Raw genomic sequence first — 19,496 nt, forward strand, 5'->3', positions numbered from 1 at the left:
GTTCAATATGGCTAGTCTGGTTTCACATGTCGTAATTTTCGTAGTTTACATGCTGTAGTTTGTTTTTAACCCAATCCGAATTGACTGACACAAAAGGAGCACATTATAACGAGTTATGAGTTCGCATGTGCGACAAAAGACGACGAATTATTTATGGCATAAAAACCAGCCTTCAGAGAGGTGTTGTCACTGTTGTGACCGCAGACATGGGGACGTACTAGTCACCAAAGTCGGCTGTCATTTTGAGGTATGGTATTAACTGTAACACAACGGGGGTCGTAGTAATATAAGTGATTTCTATCGATGTCTTATTAAATCTTATGCCGAATACAAATATGCAATAACATACTTCAACAAATGCTGTTCACTGAACACGTCAGACGTAGTAACCAATCTATGCCGTGAGTTTTGTGTCGCAATATCAACCTTTGTGTCCACAACTATTTTCGACCAATTTCCATAAATGTCTCTAATAACTTCATGTGTCAATGACAGATTAAATTACTCAAGGTGCCCCGTCGAAATCAGTTATAACGAGCTTTCTCATTGGTCAGCTGTATGGCTTCTTGTGTTCAACCACATTAAATAAATACCATGTCCAAAGTATGTTGATTAATTAATGTCGATGTTTGATTAAATGCATAAAACTACTTAGTTGTTTTTTTCCATAAAAAGTCTCACAGCTGTGAATCCCTAACGTTAGCAGCGGATAGCAACCCGTTTAGCACATGACATTAAAATTAAGTAAACCAAGTAAAGAAAAGATCAATTAATTGTAATTATTTGACTGCTTGAAGAACCTCGCTGTTTTTTTAGGCTTTTCTCCATCTGCAGATTTCATTTACTTATTTTTTTTTATACTATTTTGTGAAATCACCCAGGCAGGCACCATTCAAGGTTATTGCCCCCTACTCTTATAGCGACGAAACACGTGTACAAATAATTTCTATGACTATGAATTATATATGATTATGTCTATTTAAATAAATATTTTCGTCTGCATCGTATGACTCTGCAAAGAATCCCCATTACAATGCCCCAAAAAGAATTAGCAACCTTGCAGAAATACTGTGTCTAACCAAGGCAGAAGTTATGCTTGGAGAGTATCATAGGTTATGGTTGTTATGGTTGTATACTAAAGGAAGAGAAATCGATCCAGTCATTTCTCATATCGCTGAAACAAGGCATATTTTCTGACTCACTAAGTTCTGCAGCCGGCGCAGGCTCGCAGCATAATCTGAACGTCATATCCGGATGAGTGACTTGATAGTGAACTTCGACATGCATTTAGAATGTCAAAATCATCCGATAAATTTAACTGGGAAAACCAAGGAGTAGTTTATTATATAGTATTAGAGCATAGTCGAAAAACGGCTATATATATATAAAACTATACACTTGCTGACGGATTAACTGTAAACTTTCAATCCTATCTTGAGGAAGAGAACGGGGGGTGAACCCCCAGAGACACAAAGGGGTAATTGATTGACCCTACCAATGCACCACTGTGTAGCGCCTATTATACAACACAGGTTTGTATTAGAAAGTTGGTATATAACCATAAAAGGAAACAATTGGTCACGTCTTTTGGCATGTATTGTCGATATCTAATTGTTATCGTAAAATATTGCTGTAATAGGGGGTTGTCAGGGTTACAACAAATTTCTTCATCCTAATTAAAAGTGTCTTAGCAATGAAATTTTGGAGGTTAGGAGTGATTTGTTATTGCTAAAATCATCCACGCTATAAGAAGGTTAAAAGAAACGTTAAGGCAAATCCATGAACTCAATGGGGCACGTTAGCGTGAGGTCGTCAAGGACACTGGGGCACAAGAAAACTAATGCAATGAATTAAAATAACATTTCCTTTCGTCAATCCCAATATAAAATTAGTAAGTATACATTTAAGATTTTATTAGGCCAAAAAGGTAATAGATTTTTGAACACTTTTTGAATGGTATTTTGTAAATTGTGGGCACGTCATCGTTGCCATAACATTACTGTTGACATGTCTTGCTCACTAGGCCGCGAGGTGGGACCAATCGCGCGTTGTGTAGCAGTCACGTGAACGAGGGCAGCTCAGATCGGCTCGGCACGTCATTATGGAAAATGGCGGATTCTAGTGGAAATGAACCGTCTAGGGCGAGTAATGCTCTGTTTAAACGACAAGAACAACTACAGCGTTGGAAGCAGAGCGAAACAGCCCGTGAACCTGTAGTGAAGCCAACGAAACGAAATAAATTGAAATTCGACGATGGCACTGTGTTCTTATCGGCCGTTTCTGCCGGCGACTTGGATGAGGTCAGAAAGCTCTTGCAGAAAGGTTCGGACGTGAACTACCAAAATGTCGACGGTGTTACAGCCTTACATCAGGTGGGAGCACTCAGAGATTAAACTGTGGAGTGTATTTCGGTTATGTATGATGCCAAAATGGCTGTGTGGTAGCGAGAAACGTACACAGACGACATGAGTTTGCGATAATAAATTGCTATGGCCGACGAGCTGCCATTTTCTATTGCGACCAAAGACTGCTTGTTGGAAAATGGTTTCATGCCAACTTTACAGGGCTAATTGTTCGTTTGAATAATGGATATTTATATGGCAAATAACCCTTCCAGTGCTACGTTTAAATCAAATTCATTTTGTGCGAAATTATAAGCGAATTCTACACCATATGACAGCAACGTTGCGTGTAGTTTACAAAAATATTTCGTACACTAGATCGTGTTCACGCCTAAAAATCACTCCTGTGTTCTCGATCTAGTTTAGAAATCTCTTCAGGAGACCCCTTAGTAGATATATTTGTATGATTCCGAAAGAAATATGCCAGAACCGGCGTTTTACACAAGAAATTCTTGAGATAGGGTACGAATATGGACTGACCTAAATGTACATTTTTGGACTGAACCCCAAATTATAATTTATATCAACATTATTACTATGCGAATTTTTGTACTTCCAAGGTAGACGAGTGTGTTATAGTTTGGGTGTCTTTACCACTTATTCACCATTTTAGGCCTGCATCGACGAAAATGAAGAATTGGTTGAGCTTTTGGTACAGCATAAAGCGAATTTAGAAGTAAGAGATAACGAGGGATGGAGCGCATTGCATGCTGCCGCGAGTTCGGGAAATTTGGATGTCACCGAGTAAGTGGAATTCATCGTATTTTAGGCCAAAATCCGTCGAAAAAACCATCCTCCATCCTTTACATAAATTAGCCTACAATTCCCTTTCGAAATCCGGCCAAAAATAGCTGAATGCGTACAAAAATCAGTCATAAACAACGTACATATGTTTAAAATTGTTAATTTCAAATTCAGAAATGTACATCTTATATTTGTAACATTAATAATAGTAAATCAGTAAAATTAAGCGAATTCCATATGCATATCAGATTTCAAAACACGTTTTAATCGGTGTTTATAGAGAGAGTTTTTGTACGAATTCTGTCGAGTTGGTGAAAGTTTGTCTATATTGGTTTTGTTTTTATTCCGGTTTTAAGATTCTAATGATATTGTTTACATCAAATCTCTGGCCTGTATATATATTTGTATCATTCCCATCTAAGTTGTTACAATCTTTCTTGCAATTTTTTTGCAGCTCTTCTAATAGCCATCTCCTATAATCTGCTAGCTTTAGTATAAAAAGTCGTTTGTAGTTTTTCAAGAAACTAAAATGCATTCAAATATTGAGCATTCCTGTAGGCTTTTAAATATGTAGGCAGATAATTACAGTCCTACTCAGAAATAACCCAAAATTTGTCTTCATAGGAATGCATTCAGACTGTTTGTCATTTACTTTAATGATTTAACAAACATCTCATTTTCAGAAGGCATTTAACAATACTGCAAAGCATTCATAAACACAGACTGATTCCTGCAAGTCTGTGCCATTGTGGCTTTTATTTGTAATTGTAATTAACCTTGTAGTTACATTTCCATGGTCAGACAATATTATTACATAGTTGAATGTCAGCTTCCTTGCCCTAGTAACCAGCGTTGTTATTGCTGTACCAAGAGCTATAAGCTTTTGCCCAGCACTATTGTGTAGCAGTTATCAGATTAAGGAAATATGTCTCCGCATAGTAGTTTTTTTGAATTTGAAGAAAAATACACAGACTAGAGAGGTGTATTTCTTTAATTTATTTGCTAAGGACTCTGATCCACTGTCTTGTGGTAGTCCACTGCTGCCAAATAAAATTAAATGATGTTGGATGATAGAATATTCAAGTAGGGTCCATCATCTGGCATATTGCCAAATGAAGTGTCAATGTTCATTTCTAAAGTAGCCTGCCATCTGCCACCCCCATGCAAGGTAGTTCATATTAAGAGAGTTTAATGCAGCTCATGTTTATAAACATATCAGCATTAGAGTTTTAGATATTATTGAAAAATATCTTGCTACACATATTCCTATATGCCATATAACGCATGTTATACATTGATAAGAACAATAATCTTGTTACATTTAGCAATGTTATTTTTTTGCGACCCAATTCAGGCATAATTTTGTGATGCTAGGGGACTTTATATTAGCAGAGAAATTGGAAGCACAGATATCATTGTGTTTTAAGCATATCCCTAGAAGCAAAAAAATAAGCTTGTAAATGTGCTTATTTCAGTCATTTGGTATTTCAATATTTTTATATCATTTTTTGGTGCAGAAATTGTAAGATTTCTAAGATTGTAAGATGTATTGCCCTCAGCCATTTGATTTTAATGTGCTGATGAAAGGACAAAATGACCATTATGTAAAAACACTGCTTATTTGCTATGGATTCACTATAAATTATTTATGGTTGTGTTGTGGTAATACGTTTTATGAATGTTTTGTACATTAGATTTTTGGTGGAGCATGGTGCAGACATTGCTGCAGTCAACAATGAAGGAGAACTTCCTTTGGATCTAGCTGAAGATGATGATGAAGAGATGACTGAATACCTTCAAGAACAACTTCGCAAAGCTAGTAAGTAGTTCTCTCTTCAAATAGACACTTCCTACATATTGTAAGGTGCATCCTATTGAAGAAAGAAAAATATACTAGTATAAAATGTATGCTGAAATCATTACTTTAAAAAACAAATTAGTCATAGACACTGACCTATATATATTAGTATATTAGTTCATCTAGACTGAGTGCACAAGGTCAAGACTTGCCGATGCAGGAGATGACAAACATAGGTCTCACAGAACCACATGTAATTTGTCTAATAAGGCCAATTTGTATTTAAAGGCTTTATTAGTAAAAATAAGTAAATGATGGCAAATGATGTAGAAATATGGCAATGTTTGTTGTCAATCAATGCAGACACTTTTGGCATTAAACTTTATTTTCAGCATTCATTGCTTATGAACTAATATACCACTTTTCTCATTTCCAAAGGCTGTGGTCATAGGTCATTTGTATAATTAGTAAAGCATGAACCATCATCCTCAAAAATAATTGTAGCTTCAACTTCATGAACAGTTCATATTGCCCAATTCAGTTTTAATGAAATACCTGATGAAAATTTATTAACACATGATCATAAAATAAATTAGGCGAAAGAGCCTGTGTGTTTGCTGTGTGATAACATTATTGCATAATGCAAATTTCTAAATCATTAGATGTTGATGTGGAAGCTGCGAGGGCAGAGGAGGAGAGGATTATGGAAGAAGATGCACAGTCCTGGCTCAACAAGGGACGGATAACTGAAGTGAAAGATCCAAAAACTGGTGAGTGTGAAAGTTGGTCACAACTGAGTTTAGAAAGTAGGCCATTGCAAAAGAAGTGAAAACATGTAAATTCCATAGCCAAATCTTGTTTACATGTAAGACAGCATTAATAGTTTATGTGGCACCAGCATTGTTAATAAACTTGCTTTTGGATATGGTTTATGTGAACTTTTGGATGCTTTAAAATGATTTCAGACTTGTAATATTTTGACAAAGCAATGAGAAAATTAGCTTACAGCAACACATCAACTGGCAGTGTATGTAGATATGCCCTGCTAATCTTACTAGCTGACCATTGCTCTTGTCATTTGTTTGATGCTACTAGCTAGGAATGTAATTGCAAGACCACAACAATGACTCACAAAAGTCTTATAGAAATTTTTTCACCTTAGGTGCAACTGCTTTACATGTTGCTGCTGCCAAAGAATATACAAAAGTCATCAAGTAAGTCAAGTTTACCACATACCACTTTTCCCATTTTGTGTATCTTTTGGTAAAGGTAAATTTACTTCGCTTATTTCACTGTTCAATAACTTGATCTTGCACACAAGGTAAAGTTTGCTACACTGTTCAAAGCATGTGTGGTATAGCAGATGCTATTCGAACATAGCTTGTTGTAAAGCTAGTTGTTGAAACTTTTTGACGACTTGCTGATTAAGCTGGATTTCTGACTCTTTTTGTCCAAAAGTGGGTTTTAATGCAGTAATACATAAATCAATTAAGGCACTTAAATCAATTATTAGAAGTGAAATAGGTCAACACTTAACTAGCCCCTATTGGTATTTTATAGGATGATTAATAACTGGCATTTTTTTCAATTTCTAGTCTCCTCTTGCAAGCAGGAAGTGATCCAAATGCTCAAGATGTGGACAAGTGGACACCACTTCATGCTGCAGCACATTGGGGTCAGAAAGAAGCATGCAAGCTATTGGCTGATTATGGAGCCGATTTTACACTTAGAAACCATGTGGTTAGTAAATATTTATTGTCCTCGAGAATGAGTTTGTCAAACATTTAGCTACACCAACTTAGATGCTGACTTTTGAGCATAAAACATTAATTATGAATTTTGGAGAAAATAGCTCTTTAACTTTAAGCTGGTTCTTGTCAGTTATTTCGGGTTGTAAAAGACTAGAAATTCAAGGAATTTGATAGCAAATTGCTGTCCTCAAAACTGCCTTCAATAACGTTGTCTGACCACTGATGTTTTTTCCACCTGAGGCTACGTTCACACTGGACCAGACGAATTTGGGATCATGATCGAATTTGTCATGCCCAGGTGTGTTCACGAATGCAAGGCTCTTCCTGTTCGCATGAGCAAACCTGACGAATTCCAGCACAGTTCCAAATTCGTCCGGTCCCGTGTGAATGTAGCCTGAATTGCCCTTTCACTTTGAGCTCTTTGTTATCCCCATATGACCCGAAAATTCCCTGGAATTTGAAACATCGGCCTCTGAGTGAGCTTTGGCTTTGCGGAATAATATTTTTCACTTCGTACTCTTTTAAGAGCTCATGGTCACTTGTTCTTTTCACAGGGGTTGACTCCAATTGACTTAGCCGAACCTGACATAGAAAAATACTTAGAAGAATTGAAGAAAAAGCAAATGGAGAAACCGAAAATAAATGTATGTATTTCTAAAAGAATCTTGGAAATGTCTTTTCACACTTCGATTAGGCGCAAAAAAACGTGTGTTGGGGAAGTTATTTCGACAATTTTCAGTTAGTCAATTGTCAAGTTAGTTCGGTAATGATATGCGTGGGTCATAAAGACGAGATTGAAATCAAAATACCGCTCAATTAGCTGCCCAATCTCCCCTCCCTTCCCATCTTAAACAGTCAGTTAGTGTCCCATCTCTCATAGTTTGTATGTTGTTCTAAACGCGTGAAAAACACGCATTGGCGTATTGATACAGAAACACGGCATGATTATTCCAAAACCAACATGATTATTCCAACCTTTCTACGGCTTTCGTAGCAAATGTACTCAGTAACTGCATCGTGTATATATATATGTTCCCAATGGGATCTTCCATGAAATCAAAAGTTTCGCAATTTCAATTGAACATGGTTGCAATTCTATGCGTGCGTGTGAAACATGTCAAAACGCAGGCTATTATCATGCAGTCTTATCTTTTTTATTTTTGAACATGTACTTCCTACGTGTGTTAGAAAGTTATAAAAATTTTTTAGAAGTTTGCTTTGATGATTTAATAAGTTATTTTACAGTATAGCGATTCTACCCGAACAAGTCCTCTGACTCCCCTCGGGATAATGTAAGGTGTGAATTAACCATATGTTATTTAGGCATCTATAACTCCCATGAACACCATATCAACTGGTCATCCAACATTGACGAGAAGGTACGTTAAAAAGAATTTCTTGTTTTAAATTATACACAATACCATGTTGTGAGGGTGCTACTACTAGAGTTTACTATCGGATAAGCCGGAATCCACAATCAACATGCTATGTTTGGTTCAGTTGACTATGAGTAAGTTTCTGTGGTAACATGGATCAGTTAAGGACGATTTCAATGTGAACCACTAGTTTTAAACTGGTAGAGCAATCTAAAAGAGTTCATGTGGTGAGGGTAACATTAAAATGGTGTCGTTTATTCTATCTTCCGTAGGCGGTCAATAACACGAATCAAAGACACAGGATTATCAAAGACGGACGTCACACAAGAGCGCAAAGCCATGGCAGAACGAATAGGTGCACAAGGCCCTAAAGAACCTTTAATAAAAGAATCAAAACAAGAGACTCCAGACGACAAGAATTCGTCGAGCAGTGTCGAATCGGACTCGGAGGAATCCGAGTCATCCGAAGAAAGCACGGGCGAAGAATCGGATGAGAAAGAAAAACAACGTCGGACGGTGTCGGAAAAGCTCGCTACGAAACGTGGTTCGGAATCCGACTCGGAGTCGGAAGAGGCAGTAAAGAACAATAGGGTAACAAATTCGGTTAAGAACCAAACGCCTGTAACGAACAATCTCCGGGGTCGAAATCCCGCCTTCTCAAGATTTGATAATAAGAATGCTGTTACCACAGCAACAACTACTAATTCCGTGACGTCACGTCCCTTGAATAGTACCTCCAGGATATATCCTTCTACTAGGCAGAACTCAACTGATAAAAAGGAAGAGACAGGTATCTGTTTATGTTTTATTTTGTTTTCTTCAGAACAAACTCAAGATCGTGAGCTGTGTTGTATTCCATCAGTGCACCAAATTCCGAATCAAAGCACTAAAGATGTGCTTATGACTTCTAATTTCGTCTGAGCAACATGACTAAAAATATAAACAATGATTTGTTTTTCCCACCAACTAAAAAAAACTAAGGGCGTAATTAAGACATGTATAATAATAAATCATGATTGTTTGACTTAAATTGCTCCGTGAGTACTTGTCTCGGAGTACCCTCTGTCATCTCATAGTGAGTAAAACAGGCTACTCCATAAGCAATGATGCTCGCACGACCATGCAACAATCCTGTTTGAGAATGTGTTCAGAAAAAAAAAACAATTCCTTGACGTGCCGCTTTCTATCAGTGCACTAAAAATCCGGATGAAAGAACTAAACATTCGCTTCTGCACGAGTTCCATGTCCTTTGTATCATTTCAACCTTGTATTTATTCCAGCTGATCTGACGACAAGAAAGGGTTCAGAACTAACAGCAGATTATAAACCACGTCGCTTTATTTAACCATACTAATGGTTACTAATACTTATTATCTTACATTAAACTAGTGTAAGCTTTGGCACAATTCTTAGTAATGAGACATAAGCGTTGTATATACTTATACGTTTGGAAGTAAGGTAAAATATATTTCACAAGGTAGTAAGTCGCTAGAAAATGGATTCCTCTTTGACATCTTAGGCCCAACTTGAATCAGCAAACTGTTGCGACTAAATAGGCAACTCTTAAAATTGACGAACCAATTAATTAACTTCTTAGGCGGACACTTGTCGTAACAAGCTTGACATAACACTACTCGCTAGTAATGTTCCATTGTCTTATCATTATTGTCATGTTCTAATGACATGAATTTGAAGTAAATGTCATACCCCATATATATATTAATAAGCCATAGGAGACTGGACACTATTGTCACTACTTGTCACAATTGTCCACCTTAATAGGGTTCAAAGCATACGGTTGTTTCAACTTATTCAACCTGATCATTTATTATGAATAGAATTCCAATGCTTGCTAGAATAATGGTATTTACATAGATTGCCACTAGCCGTCAGCACCGGAGGCAATCCTGTCTTGCCCGAGTAGCGATCGATAAAATTACTAAAAGATGAATGATTTACAGCTAACTTTGACGGGGATATAAATTATTTTACAGAATAGCTATTAATCAGTAATGCAAGAAAACGTCGCAACAAATATTCCTCTAATTCAATAAAACGACAATAAAAAGGGTCTTAGGAACAAAATTAGAAACAGTTTAAGTTTGAACCATAAAGATTAGTAGAGGGTAATGAAGTGCTATTATTCATTATCATAAATAAGGCAAGCCTATATATAACTTCCTATAGCTAAATCTTCGTATTTTATTGTATATTTCGTACTTTTCGAGATTAAAATTTCTTGCAGTAGGCATTTCTTCAGCGGTGGAAACTCCTTTTGTAAGGCAATCTGTTTATCGTCATGATCATATGAACATTGTGGTCATTTTTCTAATGTAGTGTTTAAATGCTTGATTTTTTCCATTTTGCCACGCATATGAAAATTTCGTTGTTGTCATTAGCCGTGATCCTAAGATGCTTGTCGCAGGGTTGTTTAGGTTCTGTACCAGTAGCACAAGCAACCAATTTTTAACAAAAACTTTGGGGAGTTTCGATACTAGGCAATTGGCAACATATCTTAAAGTTCTGGGGCCGGTTGTTCGAAAGGTGTTTAGCTTAAACGGCGGATAAGCTAAAGTTTAAAACTATTCTTATACATCTTGTGAATGACTGAAACCACATTTTATGCATTTAATATGTGCTTCCAATGACAATTAAACTATTTACATCGAAACATTTCAACTCAGTTGTTCAATGAATAGATAATTTGGTTTTCCATTTTTAACTTATCCACCGTTTAAGCTAAACGCCTTTCGAACAACCGGCCCCTGGGCCGGGTTGTATCAAGCCCGTTTAGCTTAAACGGTGGATAAGTCAAAATTAAATAACACTCTTACATCTCTCTTGAATGAGTCAACTTGAATATTATGCACTGAATATGTAGTTGTAAACAGTATCTTTGTATTAAGGTTAAAAACATTTAGTTCGCTTGTTGAATAAAACGATAGACTTGCTTTCTATTTTGAACTTAACCACCGTTTAGGCTAAACGGGCTTCATACAACCGGCTCCTGGGGCCGGTTGTATCAAAGCCGGATAGCGCTATCCACCGGATAGTGATTTTTTCAACCGTTCTAAAAATGCTCGAAAAGCGATAAAATTTCAGCTTAAAAGCAACAATTACTAAAGAGGTTCTTCGATTTAGGAATACCAAGATTTGATCAAAGTTGTAGCAAATAACGAGGGATTTTGAAGCAATTGAAAAAAACACTATCCGGTGGATAGCGCTATCCGGCTTTCATACAACCGGCCCCTGAACAAGCAGTTTGATTACATTCTGGGACCAGTTATACAAAGGTCTGATAGCGCTATCCACCGGATATTGGTTCAACTGTATTCAACTGTATTCAGGCTTTTTGCATTGATTGAAAAATCACTCTCCGGTTGATAACGCCATCCAGCCTTCGTACAAAGATAATCATTCTGAATCTCCTCTGTTTAACAGGTACGAGGGCTAGCGATAGATATGGACTAAGCCGTGGAAGACTGACCCCGTCTCGCAGCGATGATACCGACACCGCAACGAAGGAAGTCGAAAGTCGCCGAAGGGTGTTCGAGCGTACCCGACCAGCAAGTAGTAGTTATCTATCACGCTTGAATAACGACGAAACGCGTGATAGCAGGGAAAGCAGGGACAGTAAGGGATCAGAGGAGGTGAAAGATAGGGTGGAAAGCAAGACGAATGAGGACAATGCTAGGAAAGAGGAGGTAGGAATGTTATTTGTCGTGCGTTTCATTGTATGGGTGCAAACATGTGGTAGTGTTCAACATGCATTTATCACAGCACGATAATTATATGTTAACTATTCCATTTGCACACAATTTCTTCCTATAAAGGCAGTGCTGTTTTCGTGTATGTGATATTTCGCTTCACCCTTTATTTTGTTAAAAAAAATCCAGCTGCTTATGTAAGCATCGTTATATTGATTTCAAAAAGCACCGCTCTCTTTTTTACCCAATTGTGTGAATGCCGGCTTGATACACAAGTCCAATATTCATACTATAAATGAGCGCTTGTCTGGGCCTTTAATACCTCGAAAACAATTATATGGAAATGCACCATGTGTGTTTATAAACCGAAAGCGTTTATAAAGCTTATGCACTTGTGAATATAAAAGGGCCCACTTCATATTGTCATGCCAACTTAACGATGCATATAGATTATTGATTTATTTAATGCACAATACAATTAAACTGCAGGGGATAGCATCGGCTCCTGCTATGCAGAGGATGCGGAACTGTGTGACATTTCTCCATTTTCTCAGCAATTTTACTCCGTGCTTGCCAAAATAGCGAGATGGGTTAGTCTTGGGGTTAGTCTCTTGGATTAATTCGATACGTTTCCATAAAATGTCTGGCCTTTGGCAGCGAAATGTCTTCGAATCAGGCGGACAAGTTAAACCAAATTCGAAGGTATAGTCATTAGTCGCGTAATGGGTACCGTGTGTTTTGGTTTTTTTGACATATTTGGAAGTACTGAGGGCTGTGATACGATCTGTTTTCGTCGTGTAATTGTAGAAAGCCGAAATTTCTAAGGAATTGTGTGCAGTGTGGATGACCGGTGCCCAAATATAGTCATATTGGTATTGCGAGGAATTGTATGAAAAAGCGTTTATTTACACAACGCAGTCATAATTCGGCTCTAATGAAGAAAGGCGAATTAACATCCTATCTATGACGAAATTGTTTTGAACGTGGGAACCTTTTCGAAAAACAAATTCGCGCTGAGTTATACTGTCAATACACTCTCATATTCTTTGATCGAAATATTCGACCGGGTGTCTCTTTAAAAGATTAAAGCTGTATAAAGTAATTTAATGAAGTATTCGAGAACATTGAGCTGAAGCCTGAAACTTTGTAGTTTATTTGAAGTCGGATTCACCATAACTTCCTTATTCCAAGAATTTAAGATTCACGAATTTACGATTCACCTTAATCAAAGGCATACACAATTGTTTATGCTAGAGCTACACTCTCTAATCAGTCCCATCTCTTACCAAAAGTATTTGCAAGAATTTTTGTTCTCCATAAAGTTCGTATCGCATTACAAGCGTATATACATTTGCATATGCTTCCAAGATCGGTTTTCACGAATCATCGATCAACCGACGTACGGATTAGCACGCTTGTCGTTTAGTCTGCCGGAAAACAAAACCGATCTCGTAGTTCTCTATATTATTACCTATATTTAAACTACATTATATTTTTTTCCCCGGCAGCCATATCAGGGTTACATTTTTTTTCAGCGAAAAAGCCGGTCATTTTAGAGAAACTATGCCGCTTCAAAAATATCCAGCGTATAAATTACTTAGCAGAATTTTTTTGTTTCTGTCGCAACTCTAAGAGTGATATATTAGGTTTAAATATTTATACAACATACGGTTCACACCGTCATATCTCTGGTTAAAACATGGCCTATCATTGTAAGATCTACCCGAATCTAACTCCAAGAAACCAAATTTGTCTTTTCAATATCAGGCCTCTTCAGGAATCAGGATCTCCGTTTTCACGACATTGCATGATTTTGCGCACGGCTGTTTGAATTTTTTGTCCTGCCGCGTTTTGCGTAGTTAACCTGCCTAGTTTTGCGTTTAGGCGACGAAAATTCGGGCGCCGTTGCTAAAAAATACGGTTTAGACGCCAAAATTAAACGATAGTCCCGTTGCTGAAGGCAACATATGCTACCATTCTTTCGATAAACAGAGATGTTGAAATGTCAACAGCCAAATTAGGCTTATGTAAGTACAGACATATGAAAGTTTGGTTAGTGTGGTATAAACAAATATATGATAAGACAACGTCGACTGTGTGAAATGACCCTTAAAGGAAACGATGCCCTCTTCAGTTTAACTGTAGTAAACACCCCAGGTCTTCCTGTGTCCTTTGGCGTCCTCCTGAAATCACACTGGGACAGTCCTTCGAACTACTTTCGTCCAGAAAATTCGTTCGCTAAAAAGTACTCATTTCTTTTGTATTCGCGCCATCACACCTCGTGTTCTCCTGAGCGATGTTAATTAACTTTTGCGCCAGTAATTCTAAAATAGGATTATCGCTGTTTGGAATTCGATCTTTGCTATTGAGCTTCGCGTTTGTCCATGTTGTCGATCTGATGCAGTTTGTATAATACATCGCGACCGGTTGGATATTCCGGCCCATTTCTACAAGTCTGTTTTGATTTGACGCATTGCTCTATGGTAAGTTGGCAATATTGGGAAATCTAAAGATTTTTGTGGGGCTAAACGTCTGACTGTGCGAGTTCGCAGGGTTACATCGGTGTATATTATCCACAACAGTACTTCTGTTATGTGTTTGGCTGTAGTTCCTTAGTTTAACTGCAAACAGAAGTTTCAAGTTAGAAGAATATTGTTAATACATTAGCTTTGTGAGTCGTGTGGGTTTGGAGATAACGTTCAACATGCGATTTCAGTAACAGCCGTTTGTACGTGTTTAGATCCATTTGTCTATTTTGTGTGATCGCATGAGAATGTATCTAATACGATTGTGTACACTATAGTCGGGTTTCACCAGACACCAGATGGTGCTCAATTCACCAGATATTGGGAAAGAAATACTTATTCTTTTTACCATACGTAGATGTATTTTCTTCGTGAAGGGAAATGAGCAGAATCGAGAGATGAATCTAACTTATTAGTTCCAGAAGTTGTTTAAATATTCTAAAACTAACAACAGAATCATCTGTTTTAGTAAAACCGTGATGGGAAAGGAATTGTCTGCTTTAGTAAAACTGTAGTGGCAATTTCTAAGATTCTACATCGATTGCACGAATTTTGTGAAACCGCTTATTCGGTATCACTTGAAAGCAAACTAAGGATAGGGCAATATAACGACACTGTGACTACTAAGAACGCGAAGATAATTCTTTTAATAGCGACACCATATATATTAGCCTCGCGGTGTACGGATGCAATTTAGTATATTAAATTAGTTTTGTTTCCTGAAATGCGTGTTATGATTGTCGCATTTTCATCCTTTGAAGGCAATTTTCTTGACATTTGTACATCGCCACGCGATTCCGTTGATACGATGCCAAATTGTGAAATGTAGGCTTGGCGGTTTTCTTTTAAATATTTCAAATGCCTGTTGACAGAACAATGGAAATCAGGAAATATAGACTAAGGTGTGTCCCATACGTGATGGCCTCTCTCTACAGGCTCTACTGCGCTCACCTCGCGAATGAGTTCAAAATTCAATCTTTAAAACCTTAAGCTTCGCTGATGTTCAGGAACAAGATGTCGTTGAATTGCGAGGCAATTGTTGCCAAAAGTATAAGCTAACGTTAGATTAACTAGGGTTAAATCAATTCAGCTTAGATTAAAATAGGTCATCTTAAGGTTAACCAACTTAGGGCGGGCAAAGTTAATCATAAGTCATGTATACGTTCTCACGAAGAAATCTGAGAATAGATTTGGTTATCAAATGTACAACATTTTCTCACTATTAGAATTGTATAAAATCATCCTCGAATGCACAAGTGGACATTTATTGTCCATGTAACATTGCCCCTCCTTCACCCCACAATTCACTCATTATCCTTCTTTTCAGGAAACACGACCAAGTTACCGTTCCCAACTTCGGGATACCAAACTCTCATCGTATCAACCTCGTAATCGCCCATCATCTCGAAACTTCGACGATGATAAACCGAAACATAACGATGTGGACTCGTACCTCGCTCGGCGAAATAACCGCTCTACGTTTTTATCCGACCGGGACAAGGTATAATTTTCTACTGTAATTCGGAGAGTTATTGGTTGAGATGATATACAATGAATTAAGTTACTAGGGTTACATAGTTGATTGTCTATAATGTAATAATGTTGGTGATAGTGTTGTAAAAATAATTGTGGTGTAACAATGTTGGTGGATTATTTGTGATGTTTTTTAGTAATGTTGGTAATGTTAATCATTTTGGTAATTGTGATGTAACAGGAAAGGAGATGATTTATTGGTCATATTAGTGTTCATAATAACGTTTGTGATAGTTCTGTAATAATGTTGGTGATGGTGGTACAATATTTTAAGTGAATATTTCTGAATGGCAGTGCTCCATGGTGATGATACGACTGCTGCCAAATTAATCAGTTTATTATATGTTATCTTCTTTTGCGGAGTTGCCATTCTCCTCCGGCTACTTTGTCCTATCTCTAAACACGGCAAATGTGAATTTCTGCTGTGGTGGAAAGTAACCTAAACAAAATGATCTTTTCATCAATTTCTAGGAGAAAAACGACACTACCTCAACAACAACAACGTCCTCCTATGCAAGTCGGCGCCGAGCACGCGATGAAGCCGACACAAATAGTACGTCACGTGATACGACTCGTGACACGACACGTGAAACTCGGACATCGAGCTATCTTCGGTCGACGAGTTCAGACAATGTATCAAGTCGAATAAGTGAAAGAGAGAAAGAGAGGCAGCGTGAAGCGGACAAGGTAGTGTGTTGTGTTTTATGGATAGGGTTGGGGGTTGGGGTCACCCCTCTTTCAATCTTTAAACATCTCTTTATTTATAAATGAGGGACGTAGCCAGGGGGAGTCTGTGGATGCGGTCGACTAAATGACAACTCATGTTTTCAACGTCCTAAACTTTGTTGTATGAACACCATTGATGATGTACGACAAGTTAAAGGAAGGCATTAATTTAAAAACGTTTTCTTGTACGCATTTCCGAGAAAAAATCACCAATGCACACGACGCACTGTTTAATTCTCCGAATATTTTGTTGTTTCAAGGAAAATGAGAAGCAAAGCGAGAAGGAAAAAGCAAAGGAAAAGGAGACCGAGAAGGAATCGGTGGATAAATCAGCTTCAACGGCTGCCCGTGCTAGGAAGAATCGTAGACCAAGAGAAAAGAGAAGGTCTACTGGTGTGGCGTTCATGCCTTCTGAGGTATGTTGTTACTAGGGTTGTTGTCCTGGGGTACATCCGAGATCATGAGGAATAATAAGTTGGCCATGTTTTGAAACAGAGTGACGAGGAAGAGCCAGATGAACTTCAAGAAGCCAAGAAGAATACAATGATGAATGAAGATATTGAAGAAAAAGAGAAACCTAAGGAAGAGACGAGGGTAAGATATCACTTGATAAGCTTCTGTAAAATTGCAAAAACCTCAGTCACCTAAAAATACTAATATATGATTTTTATCTGCAGAGTCTTGCCGATAGGATACGAGCTGGAAGGTATTATCTTTTCTTTCTTCAGCACTTTACGATTATTGTATATTATAAGCTTAACGGGCAGTGTCAGGGTGCTTCTACTTATCCAAATTGTATCTTCAAGTTTTACTTCGAAAAAGTGACGAGGAATTGCATCCCTGGATACTTTCACTATATTTCACTGTATTAATGAATAAGTTCAATGAGTAAAATGTGTGAGTGGTTTACTGTATGTTGAGAAATTCCACTATAATACGTTGAGTTTAATTGAATAAGTGCTGTGATACTTCCCCTTTAAAACCAGTCATGAGAGCTCATCGAACGTCGAAACGTTTTTTTCAGGACGGCATCGTCGACGACTTCGTCAACATCAGATAGACATAAAAACACAACGCGGGCCGTAGATAGTAAGATGCCAACAGATGTTAATACATTACAAGAGAAACTACGAGAAACCCGGACTGAACTAGATAAAACAATACAAGTAAGAATGTGAATATTTTCATACTAGACTTGATCGATAATGACGTTAAACGTGGAATAGGTGATGATATATGACACTTGATCGGCTTGGCGATGATTCAAGGTGTTCCTGAGCAGATTAAACCTGATTTACCATTAGTTCTTTGTGTGTTTAATATCGTCAAAGGCCCAACTGTTGTTGATCTCATTAGGGAACTTACTTTAACTAACCTTTTGGAAACATTCTGGAAACATTCTGGAAACATCAGTACAATGTCAACCAATCACACAGATTTAATCAATTCTGTTCTACTCGGTGTAATTCGGTCGAATATTCACAAACCTGCTTCTCTCTTTCTTTTCAGGAGAAGAATAAACTAGAACGAAAAGTAGAGTCTATGGAAGAAGATTTAAAGGTGCTACATCTGATCCTTTGCATTTTACCAAATGATCTCAGCTCAACTTCATCTTGAGCTAGTTTAACGTATGCCATAACATAATTTATTTCATCTTTTTCAGCAACTAAATGACTTACGAGAAGATAATCAAAGACTAAAGGACGAAAATGGCGCACTTATTCGAGTTATTAGTAAATTATCGCGAACACCTTCGTGAGTGTCTCGCAAGTAACTCGCGAGGCCACGAGCAAGCGCAGATAGTCGCGCGCGCGTGTGCAAATTTAAAACTTTGTTTTTGGGACATTTTTCTTGTGGTTGCGACTAAAGGCAGGAACTTTAGAAAATTTCTTATCATTGGCCCTTGTTGGAAATTTGCGCACGAAATGTTAATTAGACGCTAATTAGACGCCCTGTATGGAAGTACTGTATTTAATCTTTTAAGCGCCGTAATTTAGAGCAAAATTTAATTGCACTTATCGCATTTTCAAACCACCCTATATAAGGACACCTCAATGTACACTTGGATTATGTTCAAACTCGATTTTTTTCAAATCTCAGTCATGGAGTCTCTCGAAATTTAGGAGGTGTATTTAGGAAGAATTTAGATAAATTAGAATTATATGACACAAAGGCTAATATTTGAAGCAATTTGCAGCTCAATTTCTTGCTAAGATCCATTGAGGTTATGTTGAGATGTATGTACAAAGAAAAACAATAAAATTGTTGGCCATTTTTCCAGCCATCTACCCCATGACAATGTACTTTTTTGCGGGTTAGGGTTAGGTCTCAATTGCACTGCAAATTTCAGCAAATATTGGCTTTTGCATTATTTTTCAAAGCGCTCAAACGAGTAAATACGGTATTGCGGTATTACCATCTCGTCAAGAATCAGGGATTAGCCGGGTTGCATACTTGCACACCAACTAACTACGGCTGACTCGCTTTACTCTTATTTCTTCATTTCCAACGAGATGCTTGGAAATGTAAGAATTGTGCATTGCGAAGCCGTGTTTGTGAAAGGGACGGTATTCATATTGTAGTGAAGCATGACATTTTGTGAGAACTACTCGGTGGACATATTTTGCGCGCGCACTAGTACAATGGCCTGCGCATATATTATATCAACTTGAAATATTTTGTATGTGTAAATAAATGGTATTTTTTGTATAATTTTTTCTTCATTTGTTCCCATTAATCCCGCTTAATTTTCAGCTCGCCTGCATGGCAGGCGGTCCCTAAAATGGGCACATCTCCACATGGTACATGCACATCCAGGAAACGCAAATGCAATTCGCCTTTCCTAACCCTCCAATAGTGATAGAAACAGGAATTATCCATAATTTATTTCTTCAAATTTGCAACTTAACCGTCTTTATCTAAGTACATAACTGT

At 37.5% G+C, this 19,496-nt stretch overlaps 1 protein-coding gene across 1 annotated transcript; it reads left to right on the forward strand.

Moving 5' to 3' along the window:
• Positions 1–1,992: 1,992 nt before the first annotated feature.
• LOC114531792 (protein phosphatase 1 regulatory subunit 12B-like) lies at positions 1,993–19,258 on the forward strand. The gene is made up of 18 exons (XM_028553411.1): positions 1,993–2,372; positions 3,016–3,146; positions 4,841–4,965; positions 5,607–5,714; positions 6,107–6,158; positions 6,540–6,684; positions 7,250–7,339; positions 8,019–8,074; positions 8,344–8,861; positions 11,513–11,775; positions 15,631–15,804; positions 16,308–16,523; positions 16,823–16,978; positions 17,058–17,156; positions 17,240–17,268; positions 17,587–17,728; positions 18,072–18,122; positions 18,226–19,258. Exons 1-18 carry the CDS (start codon positions 2,109–2,111, stop codon positions 18,319–18,321), a joined length of 2,715 nt encoding a protein of 904 aa, XP_028409212.1. The 5' UTR covers positions 1,993–2,108; the 3' UTR covers positions 18,322–19,258.
• The last annotated feature ends 238 nt before the right edge of the window (positions 19,259–19,496 follow it).

This window comes from Dendronephthya gigantea, unplaced genomic scaffold, assembly GCF_004324835.1.
Source record: "Dendronephthya gigantea isolate DGI-Jeju-01 unplaced genomic scaffold, DenGig_1.0 000074F, whole genome shotgun sequence".
Lineage (NCBI taxonomy): Eukaryota > Metazoa > Cnidaria > Anthozoa > Malacalcyonacea > Nephtheidae > Dendronephthya > Dendronephthya gigantea.

Coding starts and splice junctions, on each gene's coding strand:
- LOC114531792 (XM_028553411.1), top strand. CDS start 2,109: ATGGCGGATTCTAGTGGAAATGAACCGTCTAGGGCGAGTAATGCTCTG. Junction 3,147..4,840: donor GGAAATTTGGATGTCACCGA/GTAAGTGGAATT, acceptor TTTGTACATTAG/ATTTTTGGTGGAGCATGGTG. Junction 8,862..11,512: donor TGATAAAAAGGAAGAGACAG/GTATCTGTTTAT, acceptor TCTGTTTAACAG/GTACGAGGGCTAGCGATAGA.